At 35.6% G+C, this 17,010-nt stretch overlaps 1 protein-coding gene across 3 annotated transcripts; it reads left to right on the forward strand.

The window, feature by feature from the left end:
- The first annotated feature begins 192 nt into the window (after nucleotides 1-192).
- On the forward strand, nucleotides 193-15,607 carry papi (tudor and KH domain containing protein papi). 3 transcript variants are annotated; one of them, XM_073088555.1, is made up of 14 exons: nucleotides 193-396; nucleotides 1,074-1,263; nucleotides 4,240-4,458; nucleotides 5,546-5,697; nucleotides 6,459-6,579; nucleotides 7,600-7,632; nucleotides 9,777-9,934; nucleotides 10,335-10,448; nucleotides 10,933-11,031; nucleotides 11,589-11,711; nucleotides 12,200-12,311; nucleotides 12,783-12,906; nucleotides 13,640-13,740; nucleotides 14,931-15,607. In XM_073088555.1, exons 2-14 carry the CDS (start codon nucleotides 1,077-1,079, stop codon nucleotides 15,242-15,244), a joined length of 1,857 nt encoding a protein of 618 aa, XP_072944656.1. In that variant the 5' UTR covers nucleotides 193-396; nucleotides 1,074-1,076; the 3' UTR covers nucleotides 15,245-15,607. The 3 variants fall into 3 exon arrangements, with proteins under 3 accessions (XP_072944656.1, XP_072944657.1, XP_072944659.1); XM_073088556.1 differs by lacking the exon at nucleotides 7,600-7,632 and having other exon boundaries at nucleotides 194-396; XM_073088558.1 differs by lacking the exon at nucleotides 7,600-7,632 and having other exon boundaries at nucleotides 194-396; nucleotides 6,459-6,546.
- The last annotated feature ends 1,403 nt before the right edge of the window (nucleotides 15,608-17,010 follow it).

Raw genomic sequence — 17,010 nt, forward strand, 5'->3', positions numbered from 1 at the left:
GGACTTTTGTGGTTCGGGCGGAGCCGAGGCGCTTCAAACATTTTATTTATGGGCTTTCATTATAAAGTTAAGTCGTCATAAAAAGGGAATAACGTAAGACGTGACACGAAGTTTTAAAAAATAATTTTAATTGACAGCCCGACACAGAATATAAAAAGCGTGGTAAAAAATGCATGTTATAGAACTGTGACGAATAACTGACATCTGTCCGTCACGCATGTGCTGTCATTGTCATTTTATGTAAGTTTGTCGACCGAAAATAAATATATTATCGGTCGTGTGTTTTAACGATACGAACGCGAAACACGAGCGATTTGTTTTATAAACAAAGTTATAGCGGTCCTAATATTAAAGGTTATTTCCCGAACTCTATAAGGAAAGACATAAAAATACGCGGTAAGGCCTATTGTTGACTCGTAATATATGTAACAGGTGTCATATTACTTGTGAACTAACTTTTCTTTCATTATTATGTCATAGCCGCTAATAGATTGCTGTAAGTTAAATCACGATGCTTATTTACATGCGGCGAAACCCAAATCGTAGTATTTATTTACTCATTATTTAAAAAGTTTACGTTGTCATTCATTCAAAGTGTTGAAAGATTTCAAACTTTCCGTCAGAATATAAATAGTACGATTGCGAAATCAATCTTTGAACTTTCTTATTCATCGATCTTTATAAGTGTGTGTCAAACTGTTTCAAAAACAAACACGGTGACACACTTATACTTTTTTGCAAATGTTATTTAAGAGGTGCACTTAGAATAGTAAATAAATTAATAGTTCTGTCCAATAAAATACAATTTCCTATTTACAGACTGTACTTTCAGTAAATAAATGGATTTCATCAGCTTTTTTACTTAATATCATTGTTTGAAGTTATAATATAATAAATAAGTGAGAAGATGGATTCACAGAAGAATTGAGATTATAAATCTACTGCTTATGTAGTAGATCGTTTGTCTAAACAAATTAACTGACATCACAGCAGTGTTAATATTTACATTTATTTAACATGTTACTGGCCATAAAAATGTACAATGTCAATTAAAAAATAATACACTTTTTCAGAAAATGCCAATAAACACCAAGTTGATCCTTCCAGTAGTTTTGGGTGTCTCCCTTGTGACAGTCACAGCTTTTGTAGCATATTACGTTTTGAAAAAAGATGAGGAACAATCGGAGGAGGAGACAGTCAAGACCTCAAAAATTAATGTCATTGAGGTCTCGGTACAGAAGAGCATTGTTCCTGCTCTGATTGGTAAGTTACTTATCATCACAATAATTTGTTTATTTTTATTAGATATCTGATTGGTCAATTGAAAATGTTTATGCATTAGTTTTATTAGTGTTGGAATATTCTTTGTATCTTTAACTATATAACTATAAGGCAACTTTCACACCTAATGTATTGTCAGCTAAAAACTGTCAGCAAGTATGAAGCAGTTACTATTCATATTCAACTTACGTTCATACCAAACCAACAATATGCCACTATGCTATATACAGTCACAGTCATAAATGCACTCCCAATGTCCTCCATAAGCCTGCTCACATTCTGCTGTCAACAATATACTGATTATATAATATTAATGTGATTGAACCCTAAACCTAAGTTAATATTGGTCTGTTATAATAACAATCTTATATATAAAATTCTCGTGTCACACCATACTCCTCTGAAACAGCTTTACTGATTTTCACCAAATTTTATATGCATATTCAGTAGGTCTGAGAATCGGCTAATATCTATTTTTCATACCCCTAAGTGATAAGGGTTGTTCACCCTTAACATTTTTTATTTATATGGCAACACAACATTTGCCGGGTCAGCTAGTAATTACATATATTCCTATTATTTCTTATGACTCATCCTACTTCATATAAAATGAATACTTAGCAGGAATCCACTTAAGATGAAATGATCTTGTACCCTTCCTAACTTTATATTCATTTCTAACATTATTAATTTCACTTTAAACAAACCTTCGAAGGTGGTAGAACCCTTTGTGGTTCGAGTCCGACGGCACCACCGCCACACCTATTTCTACGTAATAACAGCAGTGTTAGGCGCTGCTGTGTTCCGGTTTGAAGGGTGTGGTAAAGGAGACAAATTTTCCGACGCGTACCAGCTTAGTCCTCAGGGGTAGCAGCACATCTGTGGCCGACCACGGGTAGGAATATCTAATGCTGTCTCGGGTTGATTACAGATGTCCATGGGTGGCAGTAGCCACTTACCATCAGGTATACTGCATGCTCATCAGCTACTCCAATATTATAAAAAAAAAAACTTGGCAAAGTAAGTTTAGTTTAACTGTGATTAATTTACAGTTTGTAAACTTACTTTACGTTTACTTTACTTCAAGGTTAACTTTTATACTGTTTTATTTATAAATAAGTAACACTCGGAAATATAATATTTTGTTCATGCAATGTATACCTTCAGCCTTGTGTGTCAAATACTGACTTGAATGATTGGGAGATTTTTTAAAATAATAGCATGTTTTATATTTAGTATTGTTTTTATATTGAAGTAACAGACAATCTATGAGTCTACCTGATTGTAAGTGGCAGTGATAGCCTAGTGGTTAAGAAACTCGGCCTCTCGATCAAGGGATCCGAGGTACAAATCCCAGGCAGGCACCTCTGATTTTTCAAATTATGTGCATATTAGAAATCAATTATCACTTGCTAAACGGTGAAGGAAAACATCGTGAAGAAACCTGCATACTTGAGAGATTTTTAAAAAAAAAATCTCAAAGGTATGTGCAGTCTACCAATTCGCACTGGGCCAGCGCGGTGGACTATGGCCTAACCCTTCTCATTATGAAAGTAGACCCGTGCCCAGCAGTGGGACAATGATGGGTCGCTGATAATGATTGTAAGTGGTTACTGCTGTGTTGGGATATCTTTAAGTGAATTCATAGAATAACAATAAGGGTTCTACTTGTAGCTGATCACAAATGTCTTGCTGGTTATGAGCACTAAGGTTGCCCCTTAAACTAGCCAGCATCCACACCTTTTCGAATGCAAGAACGGCTTCAGTCCAGAAATGTGGCAGTGGTTCATCTGCGGTCTAACGATACTGATTCGGCTCCCTTTCATGTTTTCTTACCTCTACTATTTCATCAGTTATGTAAAGTGCCAAAGTCCCCCTGCTGGGCATGGGTCTCCTCTTAGAATGAGAAGGATATACCTGTTTAAAATTATATTTAGCAACAAAAGAAAAATAATGTATTGTGTACCTTATAAAGTTAGGGTTACACCTGCGTTAGTTGTCCTGTTAATTCTATTTTTCGCACTTAATTAAGGGAAATAATTTTATTTTAAAATGATGATTTTCGAAATATTAAAAGCAGAGTTAAATTTTCTAATTAGAATAGAGTTAGATTGTTGCTTCTACAAGGCTAGCAACATTGTAATAACTCAAATATTGTTATTTATATATCAGTTGCTGTTAAACAGGTAGCAAGGACATTTTATAGTAATCCAGCAATGTAAATCAAGCATAATATAGAGTTCAAACATAGTGGGCGTTTAGTTAGAGGAATGAATGTCATATTACATAAATTATGTAGGTATTAGGTATTTGAAAGTTATACAAGTTGTGAATTCAAATTAGCACAGTCATGTATTTTTATTTACTTCACATATTATATAATACTAGCTGACCCGGCAAACATTGTGTTGCTATATAAATAAAAAAATGTTAAGGGTGAACAACCCTTATCACTTAGGTGTATAAAAAGTAGATAGTAGCCGATTCTCAGACCTACTGAATATGAATGTAATATTTGGTAAAAATCGGTTAAGCTATTTCGGATGAGTACGGTAACTAATATTGTGACACGAGAATTTTATATATAAGATTAACATTGGAACAATCAGTGATAGCCTAGTGGTTAAAACTCGGTCTGTCAATCGATAGATCAGAGGTTCCAATCCTAGGCACGAGCCTACGAAGAGCCTACGAAGAGCGTATCAGAAAGTTACTTATGAATTTGAAGGAAAACAATGTGAGGAAACCTACAAACGTCAGACTTAAAAAGAAAGTTCTTAAAGGTGCATAAAATCTACCAATTCGCACCGTCCAGTGTGAAGACTTTAGGCCATAGTGAGAGAAATCAACTGAGAGAAGTCTTGCGCCCAGCAGTGGAATAAAACTTAATTTTGTATTTATACGATTTTTCTTTATAACAAATGTTAAGATTTAAAAAAATCTTATTTGCAACTTCAGGCCGCAACGGTAGCAACATAAAGGACATATCGAACAAATCGGGCGCAATGATCAACTTCAAGAAGTTCAGTGACAAGGACCACGACGTGTGCGTGATCCGCGGGCCGACGCTCGCGACGCAGATCGCCGAGACGATGGTCCATGAGTTCATCAAGCAACAACCCGTTATAGTTGAAGAGCATATTACTGTCCCGAGCTGGTCCTGTGGCAGAATTATTGGTAAGTTCGTATTATAATTTATCTATATGCATGGACTACAATGTATCGGTGATCCGCGGGCCGACGCTCGCGACGCAAAACGCAGAGACTATGGTCCACGATTTCATAACTCGTCATAGTGGAAGAGCATATTACTGTGCCCAGCACAGCAGAATTATTGGTAAGTTCGTATTATAATTCAAGTGCAAGCCCGGGTTCAGTCGTGTACGTGATCCGCGGGCCGACGCTCGCGATGCACACCGCAGAGACTATGGTCAACGAGTTCCGTTATATTACCGAAGAATTATTGGTAAATTCATCTTCTTTTCGCTGATCGAAAGAAAAAAGGGGGTGCCAAACATAATTGATTCTAAAAGTAAGTATGTAGTAGACGTAAGACAGGAGTTCAAAGAATAACCAGTAGTGACTAAATTTTCTACACGTTTAGGAAGGCAGATTAAGCCTCCGCTCACTGGAAAGCATTAATGGATTTGCCATTAATTCGTAACTGTATCAACCCGCATTGAAGCAGCAAGGTCAGATAATATGTCGTGCAGTAAAATACAAAAAGTGTTCTAAATACAAAACTAGTCACGTCAATGCCAGACAAAAAAAATAAAAATTTTAACATGTTTTTTTGGATTTAGTATTTCCGGTTACAAAGCCCCAAAATAAATAGAATAGGCTTATGGTATAAAAACATATTAAGGCCCGGCCAAACAGAACGCGTATTTTAGCGCCGCGCTAGGCGTCAGCGCTAGAACAAAGTCCTGACGCCGCGCTCTAGCGCAGAGTTGTGTTGTACTGGGTTCTACTGAGCGGCCACACAGAGCGCGTACGCGTACGCTTGTCGCGGCGCTCGGCGTTCTTGTCGCCGGGCGTTATATTTTTTTACAGATTTGTACGTACGTACAAGCGTCATTGTATGGGAAAAATTACGCGCGGGCGTACGAGTACATGCGTACGCGCTCTTTGTGACCTCTTACAAGTTACTCAGTACAATACAACTCAGCGGCGTCAGGATTTACTACTAACGCTAACGCCCTAGCGCGGTGCTAGAGTACGCACTCTGTGTGGCCAGGCCTTTAATGAATAACACTTCCCATAGGAACGGGGGGAGAGACCATAAACGACATAAGTCACAGGAGTGGCGCCCGCGTGAAGCTCGAGTCCCCGGGAGATGGTAGCGCTCAGCGACAGGTCACCTTCCGTGGAACTAAGGAGCAGATTGTTGTCGCCAAGGGTCTTATAGAGAATTGCGTGAGTTACACAAACATATTACTCTTACATGTGAATTGTTTTAAGTCGCTTAAATCAAGTTTTTAAAATGTGGCTAAATTCAACTTTTTTTTTAAAGTTTTGAGGAAGTAAATATTTTTCTTAAATATTTCTGCCAAATAACTACAATTTTAAGCTCTGCTGAGATCTGGTTTGATAATTGTGATAAGGGAGAAACATTTATATGAGGTATTTCAACCCAGTCTAGTTCTTGAATCTCACAGAAAAAAAGTTTAAACATGTCATTAAACAAATTCTACGTAAAGCGTACTATAAATTAACGTACGTAAGTGATTATTTGATTGATAAAACTGTGTGGTCTGAAGTAGCTCCACATGTACCATTAGGTTAAGTTTGCCATTATAAAAAAACATTTATTTTTCCGGGATTACCACCCGGCATACCCCATGGTGCTCCCCCTGGCCCCCTATCAGGCGCTCCCCCAGGGCCACCTCCACCTGGGGCACCTCCCGGCCCACCACTGGGACCATTTATTGACATTCAAAAAGTGCTGTGTAAAGAACCTATTTGGAATTAAAAAAAAAAAATGATTTAGTCCTAATAACGTGTCACCCACCATTCAAGCAAGCAGCAGTCACTTACCATTTTATGAACTGCTTGCTAATTTGCTTCTTCAGTATTATAAAATAAAATAAGCATTATCAATTACTAGTGTGCATTTGACCTTTTTTTGTAACCCAAAAAATCCTAAATATCGACATTACATTATCGGTAATACACAGGTAGCACAAGAGAAATGCCGTCGTGAGATCGAGCAGGCCAAGAGGCCCCGGCTGGCCCCGTCGCCGCCGCCCCGCGAGGACCCCACAGGTGACATCAAGCATGCCAAGTGTAAGCGCCCTGGTAAGACTGGCTAACAGCATGCACTGAGTTTGCGGCGTGAACCGACAGGTGGCGCTGAGAGGTGGGGGAAATAGTGTTGCTAGGGTTAATATTATAAATAAGTTTTAATATTTTATTGATGATATGAAGATGATATGATGATGTTTACATTTACCATCAATTGTTATTGTTAAATTTTAAAAAATACATACAAATACAGAACCTTTTTCGAAGTCTGTTAAAAATATAGACAGATTTTGTATGTTGAAATCATGATGTTTGAAACATTGTCATTTTATTTCATTTGTAATATAATTTTTTCTTCACCTCTCAGCTACTATCATGTTTCTTAATTTAATTCTGCTTTAAATCGATTAGCAAGAAAATTCTTTTGCTGAAGAAAATTTTTTTAATTTTTTACTTAGATATATATTTTAGTCTTATATATTTCTTGATAACTTTTGGCCATATTTGTTTTAAAGTGATGTTATATAAATATAATGTTATCAACAAATATATGATTTTTCCTCTTAGGTACTTTGCAGGACTTTTCATATAAATGTAGAAGGCTTTCTACTTTTCACTAATATAATGCAAAATACGATATCAAATCTTTTAATCCATTTTTAATTCTTTTCCTTTTTCTTTGCGTTATTTATTTTTTTATATTTAAAGAAATCAAATCAAAGTAAAACTAGGAATACTGTAATAATAGTTATTTAAGTGATAAAAATAGGTTGTAACGAGTAGACTTAAATTAAAAAAATATCTGCATTGTTATTGTATCTTAGTTTAGAAAATGAACCATCATGCTAGCCAAGTGAGGGTTGGTAGACGTTAAACATTTTTGAGCTTGATTGGTTTAGAGTTAGACCAATACTAGGTGTTTTATTTAATATTTATTTGACTGATGTATTTTATTATTATGTCGTTATGTTTCATTGGTTGGTTTTACTTACATATGTAACATCATAAACAAAGACTACAAAGCGAGAGTAACAATAATAAAAATAATAAGAAAGTTATATTATTTTTTTCTAGAAATGAATGAATTAAGTGAAGTTGACCCTGAAGGTGAGAGAGTACATTGTAATAAATATTTGAAGGTGTAGGAAATGTACTATTTATTATATTTTATTTATGTAACTACCTATTATACACCTTATCGCAATGTCTACTTTGAATAAAAACATTATAGTATTATAATTTAGACATTTAAATAGATATTATATAATTTTCTCGTCTTTAAGTACAAAACACCACTATTGCGAACTAGATGGCGCTGTTTCCATCAATTATCTATAATCATTATTTATGTATGAGTAGACATTGTATTACAGACCTTTGTATGTAGTTAGTATTATATGTTCCTCCCTAGTTTGTACCCTGTGACGTTTTGGCACTGTGTGTAGTTTGTGTTGGGTATGGATGCTTGCGTGTGTGCACTATTTTATAAATTATATGTATTTTTCGAATGCAATACAACGATAGTTTTTATAGGTATTGATTCTGTAACGTTTGAAATAGAATGTATGTAATGAAAAGTAAATTATAATAATTTTAATGAGAAAATTGAAATTTTTGGTATAGTAATATTTATTGGTAAATAGTTATTTATTTATATATATATATATTATATTATATATTATATTTTTGGCGCGTTTGCAGCGGTTATTCGCTATAGCAATTTGAATAGTATTCATCACTAAACAACTATTATTGTTAGAGTTCGCGCCAAACTGCTAGTTCGCTCTGAATATAGAAACGAGTCGCGTCACAATAGCAAATTGCAGATATCAGCGGGACGAAGTCAGCGCGGGACTCCCCCGACACCCGTCCGGTGTCCGCTCTTGCCGGATACATAACTGCGTTAGTGTGCCCTTACGTTACGGAGTATATACTAAATAAAACCTGCGAGCAACAACTTCAGAGCGGACTAGAAGTTTGGCGTGCACTATACATTAATTAAGCGAAATGCATATTTACCTGTAGCGATTTTAAAAATATCGAGAAATGATATCAGCCATTTCACAATTGTGTGTATTAAAAAAAAATAGACTTATATTTTAGTCGTATATGAGGATATTGCATTTGGCTATTTATTTATTGGAGTTTTTTTTACATTATTTATTTATTTATTTACTCTTTATTGGCCATGTTAAAACAGTGTGGTAAAAAAGGCGGATTTAATGCTAAATAGCATTTTCTCTCAGTCAACCTTAGGGATGTGCAGAAAAATTGATAACATTAGATGTATTGTTTGGCTTTATGAAGGTGAAAGATGGGTTGGGTAATTGGTAATAGGTTATGCAGAGGTTTGACGTGTGTTGTTTTTAAAACTAGTCGTCACAATTTAATAGGCCCATTTTGACACATGCCATCGCTAGGCACTAAGCGTGTGATATACAAATCGATGACCAAAGAAACCGATTTTTACGACAAATCGATTACAACCCCACATCGTATTGTATAGATTACTTAATATTTTGTAAACAGAATATTTATCTAATATTTTCTAAATCATCTAAATATTTAATAAAAAGGAGAAAAGAAAATAAATTCTAATGTAATTTAAAAATTTAATCATGTTCAAGAGATTAATTAAAGAATCGTTCGTAAACTTTGTTTTTTTCCTTTAATTATTGGTAATTCTATGTTTCTATTGTTTGAAAGTTAATCGATTATGGTTTCTTGCGTATGCTTTGAAGCCGCAAGCTCTAGCCGTCACGTGATCGAAAACTGCCTACTAAAAAGTTAGTTCAAAACATTAATGACATTAGGATGGCATGTGTCAAAATGGGCCTATTAAATTGTGACGACTATAGCACTGAGATTTCAATATAGTAGTACCTATTTTAAAGTCGGCTTTATTGGCATATAAATGAAATGTTTTCGGGTCGACATCCACTAACGTCTGAACTTCAAAATGGAAATAACTACAAAATGGAAAAGTGAAAAATCGAATATGTAATTAAGTCGTTAAATTGTAGATTAAATTGGCCATTTGTTTAATCGGTAACATAATACACCAGAAATTTAATTTTAAAGTACACACAACACACAAATCTTTAATTTTAAAGTTGTGTGATGTTGCATTTTTTTTTAAATATCCAATCTACTATTTGGAAACACTCCGTAAATTTACTACTTTACTCGACGTCCTAAACTCATATTAGTGTATAAAAAGTGTATAAAAATTAACAAATATACCACCACAGAAGCGGCGACGTCATCGATCGAAGTGTACGTGTCAGCTGTATCCTCGCCATCCCGCTTCTGGGTCCAGTTCGTGGGTCCCCAGGTGGCGCAGCTGGACGAGCTGGTCTCCCACATGACGGACTACTACGGGAACAAAGAGAACAGGAGCGCGCACGCTGTGAGTGCAATGTACAATTACAGCTGTATCCTCGCCATCTTCTGGGTCTAGTTCGTGGGTCCTCAGATGGCGCAGCTGAAGGTGGTAGAACCCTTTGTGGTTCGACTCCGGCGGCACCACCGTTACATCTATTTCTGCCTAATAACAGCAGTGTTAGGCGCTGCTGTGTTCCGGTTTGAAGGGTGTGGCAAGGGAGACATACTTTTACGAGGCGTTCTAGCTTCGTCCTCAGGGATAGCGGCTCATCTGTGGTCGACCTCAGGTAGGAATATTTAATTCTATCTGGGGTTTATTACAGATGTCCATGAGCGGCAGTAGCCACTCACCATCAGGTGGACTGCATGTTCGTCTGCTACTCATATATTATTAAAATAACTTACTTGTATGTGTTTGTCTCCAGCTGCGTCAGGTGGCGGTGGGACAGGTGGTGGCGGCGGTGTTCCGGCACGACGGGCGCTGGTACCGCGCGCGCGTGCACGACCTCCGCCCCAACGAGTTCGACGCCACGCAACAGGTGACACGCACACACACACGCACGCACACACATGCACAGGCACACGTGCACACACACACACGCACACACACATACACAGATACACGCATATATAAACGCGTACACGCTCACAAGCGCATACACACGTGGAGCTTTTAAAAAAAGGTGCAAAAAAAGCTCTCCTTCCATAGAAGGAAATCTGTCACCATGACCATTATGCTCGAATGAGCCCAACAGCAGGATTCTGGTATTCGGCGTTTAGTATTATTGATTACATAGTGGCTACATAGTAATTAAAAGCTTCTAATACTTACATATCACAATATTCACACTCTCTGTAGACGTCCATTAAAGCCCGGCGACAACTATCAAACATAAAAAATGTCTGATACACAAAAGAAAAATGTTCTTAACTGTTCTGTTTTAAATGTTATCTTTGTTTGACAATGGCCACCAAACAAAAAATATTTTTAACTGTTTTTTTAAATGTTTTGTATTTGTTCAGGTAGCGGATGTTTTCTACCTGGACTACGGCGACAGCGAGTACGTGGCGACGCACGAGTTGTGCGAACTGCGAGCGGACCTGTTGAGACTTCGTTTCCAGGTTCATATTAAAAAAAAACTTTCTTTCATATGTTTTATAGTTCTCTATTTTTTATGTAATACAGAAATACGAAGAGATTAAGAAAAAAGAAAAAGATAATTACAGAAAGATCTTCGCTAATAGATAGGCTTAACGGTGATAGAAATTTGGTTTTTAGTTAGATTCCAGATGTGCTGCTTCACTTTATTTTTGCTTTTTAATAGCAGTGTTAAGAGCTGCTCTCATCAAAAATAAGTCAGCAAAAATAATGATGATGATGATGTTGATGGTAACGTTTCCTACATTCATCTACAGCCTCACACTAAGAATACCTGTGTCGTAGGTATCATGGACATATAAATTACTTATACACGTACACCTAGAACAGATCAATCATTTAGATCTGTCTGGGCGGGGTTCGAACCCGAAACTTTGCATGTCAGACCGGTATAGCGACCACTCCGCCACACGAGTCTTCAATGAAGGTGGTGATAATGTTACTAGTGATAACGCTAACTTTATAATGATGATGATTGTTGTTGTTGATGAAGATAGTGATGATGTGTTCTATTTGCAAGGCAATGGAGTGTTTCCTGGCGGGCGTGAAGCCGGCGGGCGAGGACGAGAAGACAGCATCGGGGGCTCCGCGCTGGCCCAAGTGGCATCCTCAGGCTGTTGAACGCTTCGAGGAACTCACACAGGTATGTATACTTAAAGTGAACGTCACACAAAAACGACAGGTATTCGTAAGATCCGTGAGGAGATAGCTTAGCGGTCTCTCGTTGAATAATTTGATGAACAAATAAATTAATAAACATAATAATAAAAAATTACAGTAATGAAATAAGTGTATATGCTTAAATGAGAAAAATGTATTTTAATAATCTAATATTAATGTATTGTAAACTAAGTGTTATTGAGTTGTAGCAGGTTTTCCTATTGAAGTATTTATTGGTCAACACATTTCATAATTCAATACACATAAATCATATAATTAATGTGGTATACTGTGTATATTAAGGAGAATGTGTTTGTACAGTTTTACATTACTGTCCCACTGTTTAGAATAAGTATCCTTTCAGATGAAAAGGATTGAAAAGGAAGGATTGGACTGTAGTGCACTGGGACGTATTTTATTTTGTTTTTAACAATTCGTTTATATATCTATCACATTTTCGTATTGGTTTAGGTAGCGAGATGGAAGCCTCTCCTGTCTAGGACTTGCACGTACAAGAAGACAGCCGCCGTAGGAGAGAAAGAGAGGGAAATACCCGGAATCAAACTGTTTGACAACACCGATGGTAAGATACCATATATCATTAAGTAAATTATATCTAGCATTAGTAGTGTATAACCGAAGTAACTAACTATATGGAATCAAAATTAAGAAAACATCAATTCTAGAAATTGTTTTTTTGTTCAATAATTAATTAATAAAAATAACGTTTTGTGGCTTGTTTCCACCATGTATCAAACAAACAGTCTTTTTCAAAGAGAGTTCACTCACCAGATTAAATAACCAACCACTTATTTCAGAGCTTTTAAATATAGAAAAATATTTAAAAACTTCGATAGCGTGATTCAGGATCTAGTAGCGCCATCTCTTATTTAATTCTGGAAAGTTGCTGTACAAAATTAACGGTATATCTTGGTTCCTTCGTAGAGGGGTCGATAGACACGATAGCGTGTATTAGGATCTAGTAGCGCTATCTCTTATCGAATTTTGGAAAGTTGGTGTACAAAATTATCGGTATATCTTGGTCCGTTCGCAGAGGGTTCGATAGACATCGGCGAGGTGCTGGTGGCGGAGGGCTGGGCGGTGGCCAGCGCGTCCCCGCGGCCGTCGCCGCCGCCGCACTCGCCGCACACGCCCTTCGGGGACCTCAGCAACTCCAGGTAAACAGCTCTAGACCCAAGTACAGGGCTCTTGCGACTTGTAAATGTGACTGTGTTTATTTATTTATTTAGAAAATGGCAAACCAACCAAATACATAAACAGCATTAAAAAGAGACTATAAAAAGCTAGTTATTATATTATGTACTTAAATTGTAGGTGTTAAGATTAATAAAATATTTTTATTTTTATTCTAGGTAATGTTACCTACGAAAAACTTACTTTAAAATTATTTCTTAGATTAAAGACGTTTTTCTTGGCCGTCTGTTTATGCCCATTCGTGCATGCAAGTCGTAAGAGTGCACATTTGAATCCTGTCGTGTCATACACACAACGTACACGGTTCGAGAAGAGGCTGCAGCGTAAATCACTATATAATTTATGTCCCCCTCACGCGACTCTCGAGAAGATAACTAGAATATTAAAATTTTGATACCAGGAATATTAAAATTCATTAAATTCTACAATTACTTTAATGAAGTTTTAATTTTCATTAATATCCTCCTCTCCGATTTCGCCTTTCATGCACACTCGAAAAATTAATTCTGTATATAAATATAATACTTTATACATATAATTATTTTTAGTCCAAAAGTAGTTAATGCATTGAATGAAACATTTTCTCAACGTTGCATTTTTATATACGGCATAATAATACTGAAACTTAGTTATTTTAGAAAAATTTAGCTTAAATGATATTTAATTTAACAATACAATTATTTACATATATTTCAGAGTTTTAGGAATGCTGCCTGGTCCCGGAAGGTCATCCTCCGTCCCCAAGGACCATAAGGACGATAGAAATGGACACGAGCGGAAATTGGACTCCCCCACAGGTAAGTTCCATAATGGTACAATTTATAGCAATATCGGCACGTCCTAACTTGCCCTAACCTTTTTTTTTTCTTTTTTTTTTTTAACGCGGAGAAATCCTCATGGATCTAACTTCCCTAACCTAACCTAACTAACATTGTCAATGCAAATGTGAGTTTGTTTGATTATATTCTACACTCAAGCCTACTACTACTTAAGCGATTGTCATGAATCTTTTTACACATGTTGTAACGGGTTCGAAAAGGACATGGGGTGACGTTTATTCCGAAAAAAGTATAATTCCCGCGGGATAGATAGAAGCCTCTGACCGCGAGAATGCGCGACTAAAAGTTTCTTATAAAATAAATATATATAAAATAAATAAATTAATACAATAAATAAAATGTTCGTACAATTAATTTTGTAAGTGACAGTTATTTCAAAATAAGGAACTTTTTTAATTGAGTTCATATTAAAAAATGTTCACGTATAATAATAATATATATGACGTATCAACGTGTATAATGTGTAAAAATTGTATATAATTACGTAATTTAATTAATCTGTATGTTGTCTCTATTGCTTGCCATCGGAAATCTTCAGATATACATCAGGTATATTTCTATAGTATCACTACCAATAAATGTCGGGCACGGATCTCCTCTCAGAGTAAAGGGGGTATAAGCCATAGTCTACCGCGCTAGCCAATTATTGTTAGACTTTATATGTTTCTAGTACTTTTGTCTTTTTAAAAATACCTGCTACGTAAGTTTTCTTACGAGGTTTTCGTTCACCCTTAAAGAAAATGATAGTTAATCTGTAATGCGTACATCATTTAAAAAAATGATGGGATTTTAACCTTGCACAAGAATTAGAATTTAAAAGATCCACTACTTGCATGAGATCACAATTTATAGCGCATGACCGTTGGAATGTTTATTTTTTATTTTATTTTAGACTAGCTGACCCGGCAAACTTTGTACCGCCTCAAAATCTATTTATCAAAGATATTTCATATAAAATATAGCCTATGTTACTCGTGGATAATGTAGCTTTCGAATGGTGAAAGAATTTTTAAAATCGGTCCAGTAGTTTTTGAGCCTATTCATTACAACCAAACAAACAAACAAAGTTTCCCCTTTATACTATTAGTGTAGATTTGACAAACAATATTTACATTTTGCATTAAAAAAAAACACAAATTGTTTTACAGACAGCGAAAAGCTTGCTGCATCAAAATCGATGCAATCGGGGCTTGAGAGCGCAGACAAACTGAAATCAATATCAAACTTCGACCTCTCCTACCCCGAGCCGGCCACGCCTCTCGTCAACGGCTCCCAGGAGGACTTCATTGGCGCTGAGAAACAGGCCTTAGAGTCAGAAACCTTAGGCCACTCACGCGGAGACACCCCCCATACACCCATACACACCAAGAAGCCAATAGATGAGTTCAAAGCGAACATGAACAGGATAGACTCCCATCATAGTAACCTAGAGCAGCTCGGCAGGCATGAGGTACATAAGTAGTTGTCTATTTTTAGTTGTTTGTATGTATGGAGTTTGTTGGAATTGTTATTGAGATTAATTTATAAGTAGACATGCAGCGTATTAAAAATATACACATATCTGGATTGAACTTGCTAAACATATAAAAATAGACTGGATTTTCAATTATCTATGTAAAGGTACACACATACGTACATAGTGTACCTTCACTTCACTATGCCTGTGTTTGCTGAAGTATGTGTTAGCATGAGATATAGACGTATATGATATCTTTATATATAGTAGGCGCACGAGCTTATGGCTCATTTTAAAAACTATTATATTAATTTTGGTAATTTTACTCTTAATTATTTGTTATTGTTTCTTATTTTATTTTTCTTTGGTGTGCATTTTTGTATTGTATTGTAATTTGTTAATGATCACCACGATGGTCTTGGGTTCGATTGTGGTTGCATTCCTAATAATTACAAATTCTTTTTACATCCAAGGACCACAAGTATAATACGGATTGATACCTCATTTTTTTCAAAGAGTTGTTTTTTTTATCAAATAGAACGGTCATAAGCTCGTGAGCCTACATTTAAGTTTTTTTTTCATATTTGATAAATATTTGTAGGCATAAAGTAATATGTAAGCATAAGTGAATCTGCTATATTTATAGCATTATTTTTAAATATTTATGTTTAAAAATATGTTTATTAATTTTAATATTCAGAAAAAATAATGTTAAGATGCATCCTTATTTCTGATTAATTAACTATGTGTTTGTTACTATCTAAAATTTTTAGGTTCCATACCAAACATTTACTTATTTAAATATTTTTTTATTGTTTTCTTTTTAATTGGCAAATTACATAAAATTACATTATTTTAATTAAATCTCTAAAATATGACCGATTGATGAGTATGTACTTATTATTTGTATTTTCTATAAACAAACTAAAGTTTTCTGATCATGCATAACTCTTTTGATGATCTGTTTAATATTACATATATATATTTAATAATAATAATAATAAAATAAAATAAACTTATATAATATAAAATATATATTTAACAACACGTATAGTTTCTGGCATTGAAGCATTGAAAAAAAAAAAACTTTAACGAGGTCCATACGTAAATCGAATAATTTTAATTTGAATACAGCTTTAGATATAAGATTTAGTTAGTTCCACAGTACTAGTCTGTTGTTTATTTTATCTATTAGATAAAGGTCAACAAGAGGCGACGTTAAATTGTTATATTGTCATTGAAATCTTTGATTACAAAGGGTTAATGACACGTCTTAAATAATTTTGAAGGTGGTAGAACCCTTTGTGGTTCGACTCCGGCGGCATCACCGCCACCCCTATGTCTACCTAATAACAGCGGTGTTAGGCGCTGCTGTGTTCCGGTTTGAAGGGTGTGGTAAGGGAGACAGACTTTTCCGAAGCGTTCCCGCTTAGTCCTCAGGGGTAGCGGCGCATCTGTGGCCGACCTCAGGTAGGAATATCTAATCCTATCTGGGGTTGATTACAGATGCCCATGGGCGGCAGTGTCGGGTGGACTGCTTGCTCGTCTGCTACACCTATATTATAAAAAAAAGTTAACGTTACACTACTTATATGTATCTTTTTTATAAAACTATATTATTATTGTTGAGATATTTACGTTTAAGTGTTTCATATGTATTTTCAAAGAGGTTCATATTAAAATGCAATGCAATATGTAGCGTAGGCACATATTTTTGTATTTTAAAGGCGGCCTACACACGGTGCATTGAATTGCTTTGCATATTTCTTTTA

This window comes from Epargyreus clarus, unplaced genomic scaffold (assembly GCF_041222505.1).
Source record: "Epargyreus clarus isolate Ecla_fem2 unplaced genomic scaffold, WU_Ecla_fem_2.2 ptg000027l, whole genome shotgun sequence".
Taxonomy (NCBI): domain Eukaryota; kingdom Metazoa; phylum Arthropoda; class Insecta; order Lepidoptera; family Hesperiidae; genus Epargyreus; species Epargyreus clarus.

Excerpts from the sequence above, each read along its gene's own strand:
- papi (XM_073088555.1), top strand. The coding sequence starts at position 1,077 with ATGCCAATAAACACCAAGTTGATCCTTCCAGTAGTTTTGGGTGTCTCC. Across the intron at positions 7,633-9,776 it reads AAGTGAAGTTGACCCTGAAG|AAGCGGCGACGTCATCGATC; the intron begins GTGAGAGAGTAC and ends ATACCACCACAG. Across the intron at positions 13,741-14,930 it reads GAAATTGGACTCCCCCACAG|ACAGCGAAAAGCTTGCTGCA; the intron begins GTAAGTTCCATA and ends ATTGTTTTACAG.